General features: G+C 31.4%; 1 protein-coding gene across 1 annotated transcript in view; it reads left to right on the top strand.

The window, feature by feature from the left end:
* The window catches only part of LOC129219139 (bridge-like lipid transfer protein family member 1), a 222,328-nt gene that overhangs the window by 73,973 nt on the left and 124,734 nt on the right, over positions 1 to 23,621 (top strand). The window contains 7 exon segments of the mRNA XM_054853459.1: positions 2,354 to 2,473; positions 2,825 to 3,067; positions 4,458 to 6,369; positions 13,053 to 13,170; positions 13,245 to 13,524; positions 17,397 to 18,349; positions 21,240 to 21,420. Coding sequence (XP_054709434.1) covers positions 2,354 to 2,473; positions 2,825 to 3,067; positions 4,458 to 6,369; positions 13,053 to 13,170; positions 13,245 to 13,524; positions 17,397 to 18,349; positions 21,240 to 21,420 — 3,807 coding nt within the window.

Here is a 23,621-nt window from a genome sequence, read left to right as displayed (position 1 = left end):
CCGTTTAGAGTGAAGTTTTTAGTGTAACTGAGCAGGGAGAAAAATTCTGCTTTACCGATAAAAAGGGAACTTGTTTTCTGGAAGCTACTTCTCATGGTTTGCCTTTGTATTTCTTTTGATTGGGGAGCAAAAAGAGGGAAAATATTAAAAGTTTATAAAAAGGTGATAACAATAAACGAAGACACTCTGATTGCAATATCCAACTTTTTAAGGGGAGTCAGTACCCTAAATACTTTAAAAATTTGATTTCTTGATTTTTTTATATGTTTTGAAACTCCATTTCAATACCTTTTTAATGATACAAATTTCTTGATCGTGCTCATATTAGAAGTAGGTTAAAATAAGCTTTAAAAAAATTGAAACGCATGTTGATAAGGTATGATTTTCCCCTTTAAATTGCAATATCTTGAAATGGTATTTTTGAAACTAAATGTTCCTTTCTCTCAGAAACTAAATTGTGCTAGGCTTTGAAATTTTTGCCACCTATTCCATATATCTAATTGCATATACTGAAGTAAAATATTTCTCATATTCTAAAAATATTTTTTTATAGAGCTGATTTTGTGTTACAAAATGGCATTTATTGAAAAAAAATACAGTGACTTATGCATTTGAATTTAAAAAAAAAAAAAACTAAGCTTCCTTTCTGTAAAATGTTACTGTAGTATAGAGAAAACAGTATACTTAAGGTACAGAAAAAATTTCATTAATGTATCTTAAATAGATTTTCAGAAAAAGGTACATGAACCTGTGCAAATTAACATTGACAGTATTGGGGGTACTGACTCCCCTTAAACATGTTTTAATATACAAATGTTCCGTGTTTTCATGATTCTGATGTCATTAAACGAGTGATAAAATTAACCGTGATCACATTAAGCGGCGCCTACTGCCTTTTTAATTAAAAAAAATAATCAAGTTGGCACTTTAAAAATTACAGTAAGTGGGGAAAAATACATGGTCCGCTGAAATGTTTCAAAATGAACTAAAAGTTAAAACACAGGAAAAGACAAAGATTTAAAATGTTGTATTGAAAAGCACCACCTGTAGTTTTCAGTGTTTAATCTATAACGAGCTGATGTATGCATCACATGACTTCCTTTTACTCCAACTTAATGTCATTTCCCCGTTACTAGCAATTTTAATGTGATTCAATAGTTTACTCTCTAAATTTCACCAACAGTGGCCAAATTGAAACAGATTTAAAATAAAATAAAAAATCGCCAAATTTGTCGCCAAGTTGGCGACAAAACTTGGCGACCAAAAGACTGCTGATATATTGCCAAGTGTCCGATAAATTATAACACCACTTAAGTTTACATCGAAATTATCAATGGTTTCCCACCAAAATGGGCCAAAAGACCCCTTTAAAAACACCCAAATGCAACCAAAAGGGGAGGTTCACAACTAGACCCCACTAGGAGTCTACATACTAAATTTGAACTTTCTAGGACATGCCGTTTTTGAGTTATGTGACATACATACGCACGTACGTATATACGCACATATATACATACGTACATACAGACGTCTTAAGAAAATTCGTTGTAATTTACTTGGGAATTGTCATTACGGATATTTGGAGTGTCTATATATTCTTAGGCACTTATCCACGTCTGGTTGAGTCGAAAAAAACTGAATATTCATTCAGATGTGAGTAAAATGGAAATTGAGGTCTATTTTTGACTGAAAATTTTTTCACGAATACAATTCTTCCTTTTTTGTAAAAGGAAATAAAAAGAAAACAAAACAAACCTTTATTGCCTTTAACATGACATTAAAAGCTAAAACATAACCTAAAGTATCATTGCAAAATATCAATTCATTCCGAATTTTGTTTCATGGGTCTTAGGCACTTCGTATTTCAAAAAATTAAAAGTATTGGAGAGGATGTAAAAAAAATTCACTCTAGAAAATCAGAACGGTCAATTACTTTTGTAACAGAAAAAGTGGGTTTTCCCCACGAAAAATTTAGTGTATCTGTTTCTTTTTTTAAAATTTTGTTCACTGAATTATTAGTTAAATAATTTGATGTTCTTTAGATCATTAGTATGAACTTTTTTAATTGGTAAAGAAAGTATAGTTTTGTCATGTGTATTTCTTGAATATATACTTGCTTTCTTTCTTAAGATAATGTGAAAAATCTTTGAATAAAAACTATAAATATTGGTTGATCTCTTATTAATTTTAAAATATGCAGTGGTTCATTATCAGAAGCAATATTTTGATTGAAATTTATATGTTTGGCTTTCCTATGTGAAATGACATAGTTAAACAACATTATTTGCTTTCATGGTAATGGGTTGTTTTTCATGTTTCTCATGGTTTTTTATTTTACTTTTTTGTTTCATAGGTTAGAGGTCATGCAATGTTTTCTGGTGTTGACAGACCATATGACAGTGAAACTTTAGAATATGCTTGGCTTGTAGAAGTTCTAGTTGGAGATGTTACCGGAAGATTAAGTGTGCCTCAGGTATGCTATATAATTTGCTTTTCCAGAAAATATTCTTTTTTGGGGGAAGCTGTACATGTTTGAACAATTTCAAATTTAAAAAACTGTTAAAGCGTAGTTTTATAAAACATATTTTAGTCCTAAGATTTTACCCTCCATAAGTGACTTTATTATAAATAAATCTCAACAACTGTTTACATTTGCATTCTTGAATTAATTTCAATAAGTGCATAAATAATATTTTTTTTTAATATCTAAGTTTTTTTTTAGGATAATAACATAAAAGCTTGTGAATTGTTTTTCTTCTTTCTGTATTTGTCTGTTTAATATTGTACAATGTCTATTTAATCATGTGATGTGGTACCCTCCCAGATGTACCACATTGTTACAGGGTTAGAGTTATTTGCATTTCAAGTTCAGCAGGCTGACTGTGAATTTGAACCTCCCCATGCTTTCAAAATGTGTCAACATGATGTGCCTCAGTCATTGTGCTCACATTCAACTGCACTTCTGTCTTGTCCAAGTCCAGATGATATAAAATATAGAATGACCAGGCTGTCTATTGATTCTTTGGATATTTGTGTTGTTGAAAGCTGTACTGCCCTTGAAATCCAGGTACTAGTTGTGATATTTACTTTTGTCAATGTGGAGTTTATATGTAGTGAACTTTGGGACGTGCACAGGGGGGGGGGGGGGAGTGTCACCTTTTGGCCTGGGCCCAAGCCTGAAGGGGGCCTGAAATTTTCAAAAAAAGGGGGAAGAGGGGTGAAATCTATGTAGGACATAATGGTAAGCAATATGAAGGGGGGCTTGTAAGTCATTTGTGATGCACCACAAAATTTCTGTGCATGCCCCTGAGTGAATTTCTAGTTAAAGCTATTCTTTTATATTTAATTCCAAATGTATTGTGCTTTAAACAAACAAAGGTATTAAATTGTACGCATATGATACTGAGCTTTTAAATCAATTGATGCTTTTTTGCGATAAATGTCAAAATCCTTATCCACTGTTTATCTCTAAGCCACCATGTATTTTAGAAAATGAAATATTTTTTATTTATAAGCTTTATTTAAAATTAACACTTTCAGTTTTTTTATCACTTTCATACATTTTGTCTATAGTTACAAAGATTTATAAAAAAATATAAAACTTTCTGTTAAATTAAATTAAGAAAATTATATGAACCATTATTTACCATTCTACCCTACATTACCCAGCATGCCAGAAAAAAGTAAGATTGATCAGCATGCCAGAAATTCGAATTTTCTGGCTTCTTTTCAAAAGAAAAAAAAAAGTAAAATTTATTTATTTAGTCAAAAATACAAATATGAAATTTAAACAGGAAGCGAGATAAAACTAATATTTGTTTGTTATTAATAGAAGTCATTTATTGTATAGATTTAATTATATATGTATTCCAAGAAAATGGTTGCCTATGAAGGGGTCATAGCAATTGTGATTAATTTTTGCTATATTTTGTTATATATTAGTTTAAATTTTTACTAGAAAGATTTTTTTTTTTAATCATTGAATAGCTGCGTTAAATTCTTTATGTAGAATATTTTAATTCTGGGACTATAAATGTTTGCTTCATTTCAATTTATTATTTTATAAAATTATTCTTAATCAATGATTTTTCTTATCAGAATAATAAGAATATTTTTGTTAATAAATATTTTAACAAAATTAATCCGTTTATCAGTAAAATAAGATAACATATATAAATCACACTATTTTTATGCTAAATATGTGTTTGTTACATTAAATTAAAAATATTTTTCTAGCCTCCTTTTTTTCGGTATGCCAGAAAAGACCATACAAGGGTTATTGAAAACATGGTGAACCTCTAATTTTAATGTGGGGTAATGCAATATATTTTTTGCAGAATCATATGCAACATTTTATACATATTCTTGTTGTTGTGCTTCCCACATCCTTGCAAAACGTTGATTACAATGATTTGTATGCAATTAAAAAACATTCTTAAAGACATTTTCCTCTTTAGATTTATCCCTTGCGTTTGGCAACGTGCAATCTTCATGGAGGGGACATAGTGTCTGGTTTAAGCATACTTCTTCAACATATACAGTTCAAACAATATGCAAAAATTAGTTCGAATCTGGTATGTTCATCAGCATACAGTATAGTTAATCATGGTCAAAATTTACAACAAAGTTCAACAGAGGTATGGCTTGAAGTTGGAGGGTTTAGTTTTGGGCCTGTTCATGTGGATGCTGCATCTTCACTTATGAATAAAGATGAAGGTCTTCAGCAAGAGAAATTTTTGAAAACTCATGATGCTAAGAAGAAAAAACTTTGGTTTTTATGGCCCAGTAGTGTTTTGCCGGAGAGTCATTTAGTCTGTGGCAAATGTGGATGTGTTGGAGGATGTACTTTTTTTGGAAGTAATAGAAATGGAGTTCATTTTTTTGCTGTAACAAATCACTTTGAAGATATTGGACCAGTGTCAGCTAAGTGCCATATTAGTTCTGAAAATTATGTAGGTTATGGTGAGAGTATATTGCATAAAGGACAATTTGTATTTGATATTCCAGACAACCTCCAAGTACATGGCTCTCATTATAGTCCATGTCATTCTGAAAAATCATTTAATGCTACTGAAAATACCAGTGCTCATGCTATCAATAAAATTCATGAAAATGCTGCATTTAAAGTGTTAGATAATGATTCTCTTTATATACCAAAAGGACAAGGTGCCTTCTCAGAGAGTTGTTTGGATGAAAAAGTTACGTTTTTATGTCAAAGCAAATCACATTTGGAAACTTGTACAGAAAATAAGCATACCTGTGAAACAAATCTGCCTGTTTTTGTGAGGGAGCCAAGAGCTACTCATGTTATAAAAAGGCAATTTAGTAGTCCAACTCACATGTCAATGCCATCTAGTTCTTCTGTTTTGTCTTCTCTGCAAATTTCTATGGCCCAATCAGCTCCTATACCAGGAAAACATGAAAGGAAGTTTCACATGAAAAATGAAGAATGGAAAAATGCCTTTGATACTTGCATTAGTCATGCTTCGTTAATCAAAGAAGGAAATATTAGTCCTGGATTGCCGCAAAATCGATACAGCTCTCGGGTTTCACTCAACATGGGCCTAAATGGCAGAGGTGAAAATAGTGGCTCTCGAAATTCCCTGGCTAGCATTGCTGCTCGAAGCTTTTCTCCCAGATCAGTTAGAAGAGCCGCATCCACAGAGTCGACTCATTCAACTGAGAGTTTTTTCTCTGCTGATGAAGATGCCATGTCATCTGTGGAAACTACTGATACTACCTCTGATGAAACTCAGGTTGAGGAAGAAAAAAGACATATTTTGAAAAATGGCACAAATTCTGTTGATAGAAAAGTTTCTACAGCTAGGAGATCCCTTCATGACATAGAAGAAACTCCTTCACAGCAATCAAGTGACAGTGAATTGCACATTACTACCTTACAACGAACACCATCTTGTAGCAATCATCATGAACCATCAGATACTAATTCTATTTCAAGCACATCGTTTTTATCTGCAATGTCATCTCAAGAAGATATAGCTTTAGTAGATCTTCATAACCAGATGGATAAACCAATCATTGAGTCTCCATTATTAATGTCTTGTTATATGGCACATTTGACACAATTGCAATGTAAAAATTGGTTTCAACGTCCACCTTTACCACACTTAATGCATCCATTAGAAGCATATCATTCTGGGTCTTTTAAAGAATTTACTTTTCACAAAGCTCATTCGGTATGGAAACCTAAATTTTTGCCATTAACAGAAGGTTTTACTTCAATACACATGGTAGACAAAAGTAAACTAGCTTGTTATCATCAAAAGTTTTGTCACATGCAGAAATCTATTTCAACTCATTCTGATGAAGAGTTTCAACCAGGATCCTTTCATCAAGATATCAAAAAAGGTATGCTTTGATTTTATTTGCTTCAAAAGTATAGTTATTATTTTTTAATTTTCTTATCTATACTTTTAGAGTATAATTTAAATGCTATAATATGCTTAAAAGCAAACATATTCATATGCTATGGTTTTTATGTAGTAGGGTTTGTATGTAAATAAGTGCTCATAAAATTCTCAGAATGTGTTAGTCCCCTTCTGCAAGTTCTTCTATTAGCAGCTATTTTTGAAATGTGGGAGAATATATAAAAATAATGAAAATAAATTAAATGGTTAGTTTTTATGATTAGATTACCACTATTCTTTAGTAATATCCCTTATTTAACTAATAACATTTAAATTATGTTAAGGAATTCGGTTTATGAATTTCCAAAACAAGTTTTTTTTTCCAATTGAGCCTTGTAGACAGGTGCCGAATCACACTTTCAGATGAATGTTGGCATGAGATGCTGTTGTCCAAATGATATAAAACTTTCTTTATAATTGTTTTGACATGAAAGGAAAAATATAAGAGGGAGTGCGACTTGAAAACTTGACTTTCATGTTTTTTTGCGACACTAAATATATACTGTAAACTCTTGAGTAAATGTGGTCAGATTCTCCTTGGTTCAGATTATACACGTGTCTTTTCACAATAATTTTTTTTTTCAACGATCATTAAATGTTCTTTTAACATATGATTGTGTTATTGTTCATTTTCAGCTTTTAGATATGTATATTTTTATATTCAATGTTAGTAGATGCAATGTAGCAATGTTTTTAGCTGTAATTTAAACCTATGTATGAGTGTTCATATTTTTTAGAACTTATGTACAGTAGTATCGATTCTTACCTATTCGGATAATCCGCAGTTATCGTGCCACCCTATTCTGCGGATAATTGGGAGTTTGTATAAATTTCACTGCAATATTTCAGAAATTTATTTTATACTGTGCAATTTTCTGTATCATAATTCTAACCCCCGCAACATGTATATATTGAGTCAATTAAAAAATCCTTGCACTTTCTTGTCTCTAGACAGCAGTGAAATCTATCTATTAGGTAACACTAATTTGATAGTGACAGATTTTGTTTGAAAGGTAACATGTCAGGCTACCTGTTTATGAACACATTTAAGTAGATTGCCAGTAGTGTAAAAAGTTACAATAATTTAAACATGAGTGAAATTTCTGAAAAAATACGATTTGTGATGCTTTTTTACTTCAAAAAAGGTACAAATGCTCCAAAAACGTACCAAAAAATTTATGAAGTGTTCAGTGAGAATGCTGTGAGTAAGCGCCGGACTCAAGTGGTTTGCTGGATTTCGTTTTGGAAATTTCAGTGTCAAAGATGCTCCTCGGTCTGGTCGGCCAGTCACTGAAAAAGCCGATGAAATTTTTCATCTCTGGTTGAGCAGAACCGACACGCAAACTGTCAGGAGATATTGGAAGCACTTAAAATTGACCACGTAACAGTTTGGAATCATCTGAAATGAAGAGGCTACTCAAGAAGCTCAATATTCACTTGGTCAAAAATCACTTGGTCAAGTTTTTTGCTGGTAAACCACAGAAATTTTACACTGACCGAATTATGAAGCTACCCGAAAAATGGCAAAGTGTCATCAATAATAATGGTCAATGTGTATTAGATTAAAATTGATTTTCAATCAAAGAAATAGTGTTCAAAAAATTCCTCCTATATTATTCCTTCCCCCTGCTTTTTGTATTGTTTACTGTTTATTGCCATTATATATATATATATATATATATATATATATATATATATATATATATATATATATATATATATATATATATATATATATACAGGGTGGTTATAAATAAAGTTACCCTGTTTAGACCCCTTTAGTAACTGTTCTACACATCAGATTGCGATGAAACTTGTGGAATATAGATTATATAGACCATGGGGAGCAGGATTATACAATAAAAAAAAAGTTCAAAAATCGACAATAGGGGAAGCTCTACACACGTAAAACATCTGGTAACAACCACCGATGCATTATGCAAATTAAATGAGCTATAAAAAGGCAGAAGTTCACTCATCTTCATCACGATGACTTTGGAAAAGAAAGAGCGAGCCTTACTGATCAAGGTCTTCTATCAGAAGGATAGTAATCTTCCTGCCGCACTGCGTGAGTATGGAAGATTGAAAGGCATACGGAAAGGGCCTATGTCAAGGCAATCCTTGAAAAAGATTGGCTCTATGGCGAAAGCATACGGACGGTGCCTGAATTAAAGGATAGCAAGGAGCCATGTGCATGCTATTGATAGGGCAACCCTCCGTGCAACTATGGCTCACGCTATAACACGTTTTGAACACGTGATTGACGCAGATGGAATGCACATTGACCCAATCCTGTAAATAAAATCGATTTTGTGACACTGTCTCCGTTTTATTTGATACATGTCCCCTTTTCTGCCCTGGTGGTAGATTTTTGAACAATTTTTTTTATTGTATAATCCTGCTCCCCATGGTCTATATAATCTATATTCCAAGTTTCATCGAAATCTGATGTGTAAAACGGTCACTAAAGGGGTCTAAACAGGGTATCTTTAATTATATGTATGTATATATATATATTAGCTACCGTTGTTCGTTGTCTGTGTGTATGTATACATATATATATATACATCCAGGGTGTTCCGTTTTAACCTGCAAGAACTTTATTTTCGCAACCATTAGTCCCAGATGTATACTTCCAATTGCAAAAATGTTCAAAATCTTATGCAGAGTTAAGATATTGAAAGTTTGAAGTAAAAATAAAAATAAGCCAAAAAATACAAAATTTAACTTTTTAACGGACCCCAGGTCCTTTAACTTATATTTAAGAAATTGAAAAATAATTCCAACACAAAAAGTTTGAAATTAGTATGACCAAGAGATATGAAATGCAGCGTTTTGTGACTTACACCACTTTTCACTCGCCGTCAATAACATCTTTTGGGAGGAAATATAGCAGTTAATAAGTGTTTAAAATTATATGTGTGCATAGAGTGTGGTTTTTCAAAATCTTCAAGGTTTTGTAGCGTGCTTTTGCGTATCACCACATAACATTTGCATTTATTTTTGAATAGCAATGAAAAATATAAGTACCTTCTTTTTCTTACTTTGATGACCTGTCATTCTTCTGAAAGGGCGTTAAGTTCCAATCTCATCTTCTGTACGGACCCTTAAAACTTTGAACTTTAATATCAAGAGGGGACCTAGGGCCCATATAAAAAGTTAAATTTTGTATTTTTTGATGCATTTTTTTTTGCTTCAAACTTTCAATATCTTAACTCTGCATCTGATTTTGAACACTTTTGCAATTGGAAGTATACATCTAGGACTAACAGTTGCAAAAATAAAGGTCTTGCACGTTAAAACGGAACACCCTGTATGTATACATTATATATATATATAGTTATATATAAAATTAAGCAAACAGAATTACAAATATTAAACAAATTATAAATAACAAATGATGATAAAAAGGAAAAATGCAAACAGCTATTAAGTAGGAATAGAAAAAGAGTGAATCCAGAGCTCATCAGCCGTGGAGGATTCATTAATTATGGTCAAAAGACCAAAATTTTAACTATAAACTAGAAGAGAATGCTTAAGCTCCAGTACATGTAATATAGAGTAACAATGGGCAAACGCACCACTAGCTAAGCTAAAAACAATAAACTAGAGCTCAAACCTAAAACTAAAAGCAGGGGGTTTCGCCTCGACTAATTAGGAAAACAAGTTCCGATAATTAGCCTTCCACTTTTCCCGTGGAAGGCTAATTATCGGAACTTGTAACCAATAACCTTAGTGAAGAATTTATTTTCCTTCTTCTTAAAACAAACAAGCATAACATCAACCACAAAACGCTGTTTCTGCTGAGTGGGCACATCAAATGTACAGGGTGCGGCAAAAAAAAAAAAAAAAAAGCAAGCAATTTTCCATGAAACTTTATTAAAAATGAATAAATTAACAAAACACAAAAAAATAATAATATGCGTAGACCTTTAGCAATCAATAAATTTAATTGTTTTCAAACTAGCAGCCTTTTGCAGTAATACAGAGATGCAACTGCTTATTGAATTTTTCATTCAAGGGCCACAAGTCCTTTAATCAATCCTATTCCCTATAAAGCAATTGGTTTAGAGAGTTCAAACTTACGTGTAGTTTAGGGTAGACCTTCGACTCCTAAAAGGCCATACAGTAATAAATGGGATTGAGGTCTAACGAGTAGAGCGTCCACTCACAAAGATGATATCTTGTCAAAAAACAATGCACTTTGCACCACTCTTATCTTTTTTGGCCATATGAATAGGTGTGGATCAAGAAAAATGTCTAGTTTACATTGCTGAAGTGCTCTTAGGCCCACAGAAGTACAATAAATTCTAAAATGTCCTTCTGGTTCACTTTTTGATTCATTTTACGGCCCTCATTACAAAAAACTAGAGATTTTTTTTCGCTTGTGCTGATTCCATCACAGACCAAGCCTGACTTCGAATTTTTGCGATATTTAAAATTTTTTGAGGTGCTTGGCTACAGACCAATTCTTATTATTCTGGGGGATATGAGCTGGTTGAATACTATCTCTTTTAGCGCGGCCTTGCGGCCCGTCTCAAACATTTTTGGCATTTTTGGAGTCGTACAAATGCCTTAACTTTTTGGAACTCGTAAAACTTCTGTTGGAGCTGTTTTTTCCCTCAGTTGCACTTATCGATCACAAATTCTCATCTTAGCGAACAACTGCTCTCGTGGAAACCCAAGGATTTCATTGAATTCACTTTTGGATGACCTGACAATTAATACAAATGTTCATTGTTCATTTTGTCAACTTTCCGGACATCGACTATCATTTCCAAGCCACTCGAAACGACATACGGTTTCAAATACTGTTTGCCGGGGCAAAACAAGCAAACGAACTGTTGTTATACTTGGTTAAACAACTTAAAATAGCAGGTATTTTATTTAAAATTGTAAAAAAACCGAAAAACAATACATAAACTAGGAAATATATTGTAAACTATTTTCTAATCAAGTGAGAGACAAAAATAAATTAGGCATTTATTGAAATGAAATTACTTTACTTTCATTCGATGATGCAATTTTTGTCCGATTTTTTTTTTTTTTTTTTTTTGCCGCACCCTGTATACTGCTATGCTAAGCAAAAAAGTGGAATTTGAAGTTGGGCTCAAGCTGAGATTTTGTCTTTTAAAGTTTGGCTCTTCCATATATTTGATTTAGATTTCTTTTTTTTTTTTTTTTTATAAGTTCTTGATCAAATGACCCTAAAACATTTTATTTATTATGTAAAATACGAAACAGAGAACAACTTGGTTCTTATAACTCAGTTTTGTTCAAAAGTGCTGATATGATTACTTTTACTACTGTGCTTAACACGGTTATATGAATAAACTGAAACTCCAGTTTAAGTTTTGGTTTAGCTTAAGAAAAAACAATTTAGTTTTGATTTGGACTTAGACTGGGTTGGAAAAAATCAAAACTCAATAGCTTTTATTTTCAGACAGTAACATTGTATTCTTTTTTTTTCCAAAAAAAAAATACACATATCATGTTTGAAAGTCGAAAATTTCAATTAGTATTTCAAGTTTCAAACGCAAACTAAAATATAAAATGTAATTTTAATGATTAGACACACATTACCAAATATTAATGGTTGAATAACGACTGGACTTATTTCTGGTGTTTGACTATGAAAGCTCTCAGTTATAAAACAAAAAGGTTTTTTTTTCCTAATTAATCTTACCTTTATGTGTATTTCTGTTAAGCAGAAAAAGAAGATGTGTGGATAGCATATATTTTTTAATGCTTAACCCTTCATATGTTCCAAGAAACACAGAGCTATTAAGAAACCCGAATTTTATTCATAAAAAATCAAAATTTCCATTTTTTCCAAATTTTCCCGAAAAAAAAACGGTAAAAAACCGTTTTTTTTACACCACTTCAAAATTTCCGGAAATTTTACATCTCTAGTCACGGGATGCTCGGCAGAAGTGATAACTTTCATAGGATTGAATTATTATCATTATTTAATCCTATGAAAGTAACAATTGGCTTATGGTAGCTATAATAAGCAACAACATTTTTGCATTGTATGTTTTCTAAAAATCTTGCAAAGACTGCATCAAGTACAATTCCGAACTCTTTCATTGAGACATTCCACTATACACATTTCACCAATATCATGTTGTGTAGTCGTATTAAAGCTTGTAGCATTATTAACATGTAATCTAGATTTGGAGTGACAATATTTATGCAATCAAATAAACTGCTACACCTCCTGCTCTTATATTTTGACGCTTTGATTGCATAATACGTTTATATATTTCTAGTCTGAATGGCTTCATTAATGATAGTTTCATTCTTTTATCTTTTCGTTTCTTCTCATTTTTTTGTTACTTTATCTGAATTTCTTTTAACTTTTTTTGCACAGAATATCTGACTTTCAGGAGAAATATTAAAAGAGGTCATACGTTTAATGAAATGATTTCCTAAAAAAGTATTGAAGAATCATTTTTAAAATATAAGATACTAAACCAATAACAAAAAGAATTCCCAAGGTTGCACTGTAACTATAATTGTCAAAGGAAATATTTTCTATTATTTCTATTTGATATTTCTCTGATATTTTTAATGGACAAAAAGTCTTATAAATATAATAATTGTTATTCTTTCATTTTGCAGATGATTGTATGACTGATAATTATTGCAGTAAAAATGCTTCCAAAATAATTTTAGTTATCAAATTAAGTGGTGATGTCCATTTTATGATATCTCCTCTACTAATTGAAAGTTTCAGGAGGTAAATACTTCCATTTAACTATTATAAAATTTAATTTATAGTTTTGTAATACTAAAACATTGCTTTCTCTCTAGCTTTATTGATACAATAACTCCAACACTGGCTCAGCTTCATCCACTAACAATTGTAAATCATTTGCATGTGATGTGTTCACATGAAGTTCAACAGAACAATCAATTGAAAAAGGAGAAAGTTTTACAGTTAAGTCAACTGCGTGCTCAAATTTTAGAAAAGTATAAGAAGAAAAACTTTAGTATTTTGGACGGAAATTCAAGTGATAGTACTGACAATCTGGGAAGTAATTATGAAGAAACTCGTACAAAACATACTAGGGCATTGATTAAAATATCAAAAGTAAGTAATTGTTTACATTAAATAATCAACATAGTGATTTTTGTTTATCCTTTCTCTCTTGTCTTTTTTTCCCCCTTTACTTTTCTGTATTTTTCTGCATCATAGTTTTCTGTGTTTTTTGTAGTGGCATAAATCCAGCTAGTTTTAACATCACAGTTAAGGAGAAAAGTACACTGTATAATCCATGGTGGTGTATACACAGTCGGCTCTGTTTATAATGTATTATCAAAGGCCTGAAAAATTTGATATTATATAACCAAAGTATATTATACACAGTGATCAATAAATTTCATGGGCAAGAGAAAAGGAAATATTAGAAAATGTAATAGCAGAGATTTTAAACATAAATTTTAAGAGTTTCTCAAATAAAATAGGAAAAAATAAACAGAACATCTTACTGCACTAACATGTACATTTTTTTAGAAAAACAATCTTACAGTAGTGTGAGAATTAATATGAACACAAATGAAAAAACGCATTTATCGTTTATATATTTCTTTACTCAAAAAAATATTACATATTTATTATTTTAATATGAAATGTGTCCTCCCTTGACCTTAATATTATCTTGAACATGTTTTAGCTTGGAATCAACAAGTTTCTTACAGTTTTCTGATATTTGCTCAAAACCATATCTGGATAACAGCTTCTATCAATTTTGTTTGTGAGGTGCAATCAATTTTGCAAAGCCTAGCTTTCACTATAGCCCACAAATTTTCTATAGGATTAATATTCGGTGAATTTCCTGGCCATTCTAGGCATGAATTTTTTTTTTCTCCTTGAAAAATTTCCGTTTGATCTTGGACACGTGACACGGAGCCAAGTCTTGCTGAAAAATTGCTTCATTGCTTACATCAACTTTTTTGAGTTCCACTTTCAATCTCTGGTCAAACAAGTCTCTATATTTTTGGGAGTTCATCATACCTTCGATTGGCACAAGGCATCCGGTACCTTTATAAGAAAAACAGCCACAAAACATCTTCTTTGACGGATGTTTAACTGTTTGATCAACATGTGCGGCTGTAAGTTTTTCGTTGGCACTTCTTCTGACGTAACGAGATCACTGCCCTTGCACCAAAAAATGGCTCCTCGTCTGAAAATAAAACTTTCCTCCAATCGTCAACAGTCCAGCTAACATTTTTTTGCCTTTCGTCATAGCAGCTGTCAGTAACTGGTCTTTTGAGGCCTAATTGATATTCTTCCACCTTCAATAAGACGTTTTCTTACGGTTGAATCGTGAACAACAACTCCAGCGTGTGCTAAATCTTGCTGAAGTTCCTGGCTGGTTTTCCTAGGGTTTAATTTACTTTTCCTTATCAAAAAAGCTTCATCCCTTGCTGTTCATTTTCTTTTTCTCCCACATTTTCTTTTTCTGTTCACCTTAGTCGTCGCATTTTACCTCTTTTTGATTTAAAATTTTATTGATAGCTCCCAAACTCACATTACACTCCTTGGCAATGTCTTTGAGTCATGGATGTGCGTTCATGCAAAGTAACGATCTTAGTTCGCTTTTTTGGAGTAATATCCATTTTCAAAAGCAAGTTATAATGCGTCTGTGCTGATTAACGTCACAAAAACCAATATTTTGCAAAAAAAAGCACGGCGTCCGTAACGTGATGTGTCGTACCAATAACTGACTGACACATTGACAAAACAAAATGGCGGCTGTATTGACTTAAAAGTGTTGCCAATTACGAGACAAAAACAAAAATGTGTAATTTTTATCGTGTTTACATTAATTCGCACACTACTGCATTTTTGTTGCTTTCTTGGATTAGATGACTTGCATTTTCAGTATATATAAATGAGATGCAGAGTCTGAATAGTTGGTATTGAATTTAACCAAGTTTGTTAAAGTTTTTGTTACACTCCATATCATAGTTATTTTTGACAAATCCTTTTCACTTTCATCTTCATTATCATCACATTCATTATCTTCATTGCTTGATCCAGAAACTGACATGTTGTCAGTTTCATTATCAGTTGGTTCTTGGGAGGTCGTCAGATCATCATCCACAATCGCGTATGAATCAATGTTATGTTGAGGATTAATTTCTTGGACACTTCGTATTCAACAACATTTTATTAATGGTATGTTTTGTTTTTGTTCATCATCATTTATTGTATCCGCAAAGAGACCTACCTGCCTGAGGAAAACAATTTTTAAGTATCAGGTGTGACACATTGCCAGGATTTATTTAGCTTTCTTATTGCATCTAAAACACAAAAGAAATTTTTTTCTTATATTCTAAAGCCATAATGTGTTACTGACTAAAATATTTTCTGAAATGAAACTTTAGACTTCGAGTAACACTCCCTGGCTGGCAAGTCAACTTTTTTCAGTTGAATTTGGTGGAAGAAACAGCAGTTCAGTTTAATTTAAATGTCAACTGATGGATGTGTATTGCTGTTGTCCAAAATTAGGCTTATTTTTCTTTTCTTTCTTGAACAGTTCCTTATCTTAAAATCAAAGCTCTTAACAGAATATCTCTGACTCCTTCCGTGCTTTCTCTCTAACAGCATATGGAACCAGCAGTTGTTTTATATCCTTAAAACATTTGTTGTTGTTGTTGTTACTTAATGCCGCTCAAGAATCCAAGCCCAAATAGCAATGCTAGTCGATTTTATGGCATACGGGTACGGCTTCCGTGTAATCGAGCTCCTAATTCTAGGTGGAAGTCCGATTTGACTCAGATAACACAATAGATGGCAGCACCATCTATAGATAGTTTGATAATTATAATTTGGTGTGAAGTCCGACTACCACGGTACACATATGCCATGAGGACCCGTTTATGGGGTAGACAACTGTTCACGGCATAACAACATATTCACACATTTTTGCTTTGTGAGTTATTGAAGGAATTTTCAATTTTGGAAAACTTTGAAGTGGTGCAGTTGGACTGAAAGCTTCCTAATACAGTAGAATACCTTTATAACGCCGACCTATATAACGCAATTCTCTATAAACCACACAACTTTACAGAATTAGACAATAGGTTTTGAACTTTAAAAAATCCCTCTGTTTTTCTTTGCAAACATAAAAATTGTTAGTCAAATTAAATTTTGAAGCAGTTTTTCATCTTTCTATCTTAATTCAAAGCTTTTAAATGAAAATTAGTACTCATAGTAAACAGAAAAACCCAGATAGCTCTTAAAAATGCAGCTGTTATGCAAACCATGAAGCTAGCAGAAGTGCAGGATAATTCACTTCCTTTTGATTGTGAAACATATTTATTTGTGAATGACTAATTGTAATATTATTGCTTCAATACACACTGCAGTTCTGAAGTGCAAATATATAGATATATTCTGAATATTAGTTTCAAATTTGTGAAATGATCTATATAATGCAAAAACCTGTCTAACGCAAAAGCTCCGGTCCCAAGGTGTGCGTTATAATGGTCTTCTACTGTATAATGCTGTTCTTCAGTAGAAATGGTTTATAGGAAATGATGATAGTTATAGATCCTCAAGTTCAGCTGCGGTAGTTTATAAAACCGTTTTATTTATTTTTTATTTTTTGCTATAGAAAGATGTGCAATATATTTCATAACAGATAATATTTGATGCATTTGACCTAGTCTAAGGAGTTAAACTTTCAGTGGGCTTGAATCTGTTTTCAAGAAGATAAATAACACTAAAGAGGATACAAAAAGTACACTTTTTTTTGTATTGTGAAGAAACTTTTGCAGTGTAAACAAATTGTATGTTTGTTGCAGTTTTACTTTGACCTAGTTTTAGTTCATTTTGAAGATTTTTTTTTTAAACTAATGAATTTTTTTCCTTCCTGTATGATTTTTTTATTTGTTCTATATATACATTTAAGTCATTTTAATCACATAATATTATGAGTTTTTTTTAAATTTCAGATTAATGTCAGTATCATGCAAGCTTCTATTGTAGAAGAAGTAATTGCATTTTCTGCATTGGATAACTTAAAAGATTTGACATGTGTATCATTACTTTCAATATGTGTTGATAACACCACAATACAGTTATCTCATAGTTATCAAGTAAAGAAAAATGTTCAGACTTTTACTGATTTTTGCAATGGCAGTGTTGCTCATTCGAAGGTAAATGGACGTTCTAGCAAAAAGATAAAAACTGATTCTTTACCAACAGAGCTTCTGACTGTTGAGACAAGCGAAACGCAACAAGAAGAAACAATGTTGTCGGCATCAGTTTCATGCATTCACTGCCAACTTCGCAGACTGAAAAATAACAGTAGCATTTTGAAAGAAGCAATGCTAACAGTTATACCGTACCATAGAAGTAAGGTTGAATTCACTTTTGAAAATCACCGGTTTCTAGGACGATCAGTTGGGAAACAAAATGAGAAACAAGACTTATTTATGGATTCAGAATGGAATCAGTATTTAGATGAAGAAAAAATGGGATTTATTATGTTTGAATGCGGTTTAGAAGATATTGGATTAAAATTCCTGAAACGCTGGGGATATTCATTAAAAACTAATGAATTCAAAAAGAGCTTAAATTTGGAAACAGGAAACAATTTGCCTATGAATAAAACGGAAAATGGGAAAAACATGTCAAAAAAAAGTTTTATTTTGAGGGATGTAACATCTTCTAAGCATGGTTTTAAAAGCCATAATCGTAAAGATGCTTCAGATGCAAAAGCATCTTTCCCATCCTGTGTGTCTGAATGTGGTAGCTGTAGTAGCACTGATAAAAGCAAATCACATGCTGAGTTGCAGAATTTAAAAGGAGATGCTGCTTCATTTATAATTGAATTGAAGACAGTGTGGTTTAACTTTGCAGCCCCACCTAGAACCCCTAATACACGAAAAATTGACTTTACAAGGTGAGTTTTATAAAAATTACTAATTTTACTATAAAATGTTATTGTTGTGAAATACTTCTGAATGATAAGTTGCTAATACATTTTAGAAACGCCTCTTTGTTTGAAATGTTCATTTCCTTAATTGCTTTAAGACACAGTTTTTTTAAATGTAACTTTTGGATGCATAGATATTGCTTAAATAGAAATTGTTAAGGCTCTTTATTGTAATATTTTAAATATTTTGTTGCCTCAGAGCAACAGTAAGATATCTTAGTGTTTTTTCTGGGATTGGATATGTTACAGTTGCTCTGAGGCGACGATTAATATTTTTCAAAGAAATAGTTGATATGCTGTTTATAATATTAATCTTTAAAAATTATAAGAGAGACGCTTTTCATATTAGAATCAACAACTTACATTATTAGCTTGGTTAAACAAACATAATAGGTTCTGTAAATGCTACTTCCAATGTCAAAGGCATACAATAAAATATAATAGCAATGCTTTGCATTAGTAGGGGCAAAAGTAAAGGTGATAGTAGTTAAGTTCCTATTTTGTGTAGACATTTGTACTAACTTTAATCCTCAACTTAAATCATTATAGCAATTTTGTAAAGGGAATATAACAAGAATCTAGCTGTGTATAATATGCTGGATCAGCATATAACCTGTTTTGACTGAAAGTAATGATTAAGGCTCTTACTCTTGAAAGAAACAAAAGGTTACCCAAAAGTTTTGTTTTGGATAGTTAATTTTGAAGGTAGAATTGGTACTTGATCAATAACAATGATATTTTTGAGATCTATGTCACATGCTTTCTTTAATAGATTGGTATTTATTTGTCAAACATTTAAAAATTGTCTTTAGTAATTTATAAGTAATAAATAAATTTGGTAAAATCCTAATGTCACTACGAAAACAAAATTAAAGATATGTATTTGTGTACTGCTATGTAGAATTCTCCCAAAGTTTCTAATTAATTCAGGCAACTAAATTTTTAAGTATAATCTCTTTCTGTGTCTCATTAACTGTAACATTTTTCAAAGAGGTTGTTAGGTTTATCATAAAAGAAAAAAAAAAAAGATAACCATTATGGTGCAAATTTTTTTTTTTTTTTGTTCCATTTTATTCATTAAAATTTTTCAAAATTATATAAAAATTAAATCTTTCTCCAGTAAGAAGCTGAGACAAATTTCTGTTGTAATTATGTGTAAAAATGCTAAACAGAGAAAATTTAAAGTTTCCCTGGCATATGTTCTGTTTGATTTTCATATCAAAGAACTTAAATCTCTGTTTTTTATTTCACCTTCTGTTTACTTGACTCATGTGACGTTACTCATGTGAACAATTTTTTTTCATTTCTTAATTTCTCAGCAAATATTATCAATTTCTCATTTAAAAAAAAAGGGTCCCTATGATTGAATAGTCTTTTCTTTGTGCCATGGATTTTTTCAGATTAAAAAAAAAACATATTTCTTTGCTTTATGGAATTTAAAAAAAAATCTTCAATTGTTCACATGTGCCCCTATAGAGGGGTACTTGTGAACGAGCTTGAGGCACGTGTGAACCCGATTGAAAAATGCAGGAGGAGCATCATATTTCAAAGAAAACTCGTTATAATGAAGCATATAGGTATATACCGATTTCATTCAAGGATTTGTAACCTATACTGTGTCCGTTTGAATTGTACAGTAACTGTCATTAAGAAAAAAAATTTTGAATTCTTTTATTCTGCTCGCTGTCAAATTTTAAAGTTTCATAGCATGTTCTAATCACTGGATCAACAAGGGAAAACCTTATCAGACTAAACAATATAAAAAATATTTTATTTTGTAAAGTTTATTCTTGTATAGTGCATTTGAGCTTCATACAGAATATGATGATGAATTTTAAAATTATTCTCAACTTCAGTTTTTAGTTAAAGGAAAATATTTTATTTTTATTTTCCTTGCAAACATTATATAACACTAAATATTTGGCCAACTATTTAATAATTAAGGAATTAAAAAAATAATAAAATAAATAATTAATAATTATATAATAATAATTTACAATAAATTTACAGATTGTTTGCAGTAAAATAACAGTTATAAATCTTTACATCTCTTTGAACACTTATGATAAGCCTACACTAATTTTTTTTACTGTGGAGAGGATATTGGAACTGTTCACATGTGCCCCTACATGTTGTGTTCACAAGTGTCCCATCATCTACCTTAGAACTAATTTTCAAAAATAAATAATTTTTAATTTAATTACAAAATTTAAACATTTGGCATAAATAATACGTGAATGTCCATATAATGGTTTGCAGTAATTAAATTTAGCTTATTAGATACTTTAAAATATGTTTTTACACAAAGAAGACAGTTATAAAAGTACATCAGCATCCCGTAAAACAAAGAAGCTGTCACTACAGGAACATAAACTGGCTCCTTGCTCTGAAAGTTTGGTTAAGAAGCTCTGAAAGTTTGTTTTATAATGAAAATATCATCCCCAAAAAGCTGTCTTACATTTTAACAACAAATAGTGCATAAAATGAGGAGAAATAAGAAAGAATAGAAACTGCTATCTCAATTTTAAAAAAACAAAGTCCGAGTTGTATGGTAGTTTAACTTGCCTTGTGAGTGTGAGTCACATTTATAACTTTTTCCTATTTGGAGAAGGAAATAAATATTAAATACATTTTGTCACGTTCATCAAAAATTTGATTGTTCTAGAAGTGTAATTATTTAACAACATTTTGTGTGCCGAAGGATGAAATCCCTATTTCTAAATATAGTACAAATTCAACTTTCTTTTGCATTGTAGTTTGAAATACTTTAATAAGTTATTGAAGTAAATTTTGTTTTTTCTTGAATGCTGGAAATATATTTTAGGGTTTTTGTTTTTTTTTTTTTTTTTTTTTTCAGACTTGATTGGCACCTTTTAAGTACTGCAACACCATCTATAAATGCATGGTTAAAGCCTAGTGACCGTCTCATGGTATCAATTCGCAAAATGGCCAAAGAATCTCGGCACAGACTAGCTGCTGCAATGGCATGTTTAATGGCTGAAGCATTAGAAGTTCAAAGCATACATATGCCCATAAAGGTATAAAAAAACTTTTACAACTTTCATGGAAGTGAAAGTAGAGAAACCTTTTATTAAACAATTTTGTATAATAATTACCTTTAAAATTGAATAAGTTTCTAGATAAATTTTTTGCCTAGTTGAGGATGAAATTTTAACTTAAAAAATTCCATAACAAAATATTTACCACAATCCAATTTCTGTTATCAAATTTGAAATCTGGTTTTATAACCAATTTTACTCAAATATAAATTTGTCTCCTAAAACTTAATATCTGAACCTCAGAGCCAGACTAGTGTAAGTTCAAAAGTTGCAATTTTCTGTTTATTAGTGTTTAGTATGTAGGATCCTATTCTGCATCCAGCCAAGTGAATGGAATTCTAAAAAAAAAAAAAATCCTTTGTAATTTTTACCAGTGATAATAGAGCATGCGTCCCATCCTTTACATGCGCCAGACAAACATTTTCCTCCTGTAAGGTGGCGATTATGTGACTTACGTTGTTATGGCTCTGAGGTACAGATATAACATCACCAAACTGTTGTATTTTTTGCCAGTGAACCCAGAGCTAGTTAAAAAATGTGCTATGATATTGTATTATATTTTAATTAGCTTGTCATTATATGTATATGTATATATACACACACACTGCTCAAAAAAATTAGGACAGCACATGGTTTCAACAAAATTGAGAAAGATATTATTCCGGAAACTAATTTTCCAATAAACCCTCCATGTTTTCAGAAAACATGAGGATAAAGCGTAAACTTCCGAAATAAATCAACGTTTCCGTCATCAAAAAGCAGAAAAAGGATACAAGTGCAGAAATCGCAATTAACAGAAGCCAATTTTTCCACTGTCTGAGCGGTAAAATTCAACCGTTCTTTTTTCTTTTTTTTTTGATTGGAAAACGCCACCACACTAATTTTCTGGATTCCATGACTTGACGTTTTATCGTATTACAGGAATCCGGGCAAACACAAAGAGCTGTAGCAGACGATGTGGAAGAGGCATAATGTACTGGAGGAGTGAAGTTCCCAGTCGAATATTTTCTGCTTCTTCTTTGCTGTATTGCATCTTAATACACGTTTATACTCCATTTTATGCCTTTGCAAGGCTACCTCACAACGGTTTCTTCACTTTTATGTGATTGGTCCCCTAAATGTTTTGAGCAGTGTATAATAATTATAAAACAAGTGAAGAATATTGAAAAGACCAAGCTAAAAGCCCATAGAGGCACAACGCAGCAAAGCTAAAAAGTCAAGTAAATATATAAAATATACCGGCAAATTAACAGGTTTAAAAACAATTTTTAAGAACAATAATAAGGAGAAAAGGGAAAAACAAAAGCAGCAATTAATAGAAAAAGTTGAGAGGTTGAATCCAGAGCTCATCGGCTGTGGAGGATTCAATATGTATGGTCAAGACCAAAAAATTAAACTACAAAAAAAGAGAGCATTTAAGCTCCAGCATATGCATTACAGAATAACATTGGACAAAAGCACCACATTTTAAACTATAAACGATAAACAAGAACTTAAACCTAAAAACTGAGAAGCGAAATGTTCATTAAAGGCATTTCACTTCTCATGAAACCATTTAACTGTTCAAACGTATGATACCAAACCCTCCCCCCCCCCCCTTACCTCACCAAGCATAGTGTAGAAGTACATTTTTAGGCCTTCAATTATGAAAAAAATCCTAGGTAGATTACACATACCCCTTCAGACCTGGTGTCCGGTATACCGGGCATACACTTTAAACAGCTGCTAATCATTAAATAATTGATTTAATTAGTTGATTTTTTTTTGTAGTTGACTCTTTACATTCTACTTATTATAATGTGTGAAATAATTTTTTCGTTTTGGGATAGACAACACTGACATATAAGGATTGAGAGATAGATAGTGGATCATTTTTCCAACCATGGATTTTCATCTGAAAAGCGAGGTTTTTTTTTCTGATTTTTTTAAAAATATATAATCTTTAATTATTCGTTTCAAATGCGTATATTATGTTTTATAATTGTTTGTAGAACATTTTATAATGAAGTTTGTTTGGTATTTTATCGTTTTTGTATATGAAATATTGATTTCAAAAATATAAGTCCGGAATATTGGACGTGCCATAACTCTTTTAATTTTTCTCCTACAAACTCAAAATTTTGTCTATAAGATACCCTTTATCATATTACACTGTGTACCAAATATCAACATTTTTGGTC

The sequence above is a fragment of the Uloborus diversus genome, chromosome 3, assembly GCF_026930045.1.
Source record: "Uloborus diversus isolate 005 chromosome 3, Udiv.v.3.1, whole genome shotgun sequence".
NCBI classification, from domain to species: Eukaryota; Metazoa; Arthropoda; class Arachnida; order Araneae; family Uloboridae; genus Uloborus; species Uloborus diversus.
The sequence above is the reverse complement of the archived record's forward strand: the minus strand, read 5'-3'. Positions and strand labels throughout refer to the sequence as shown.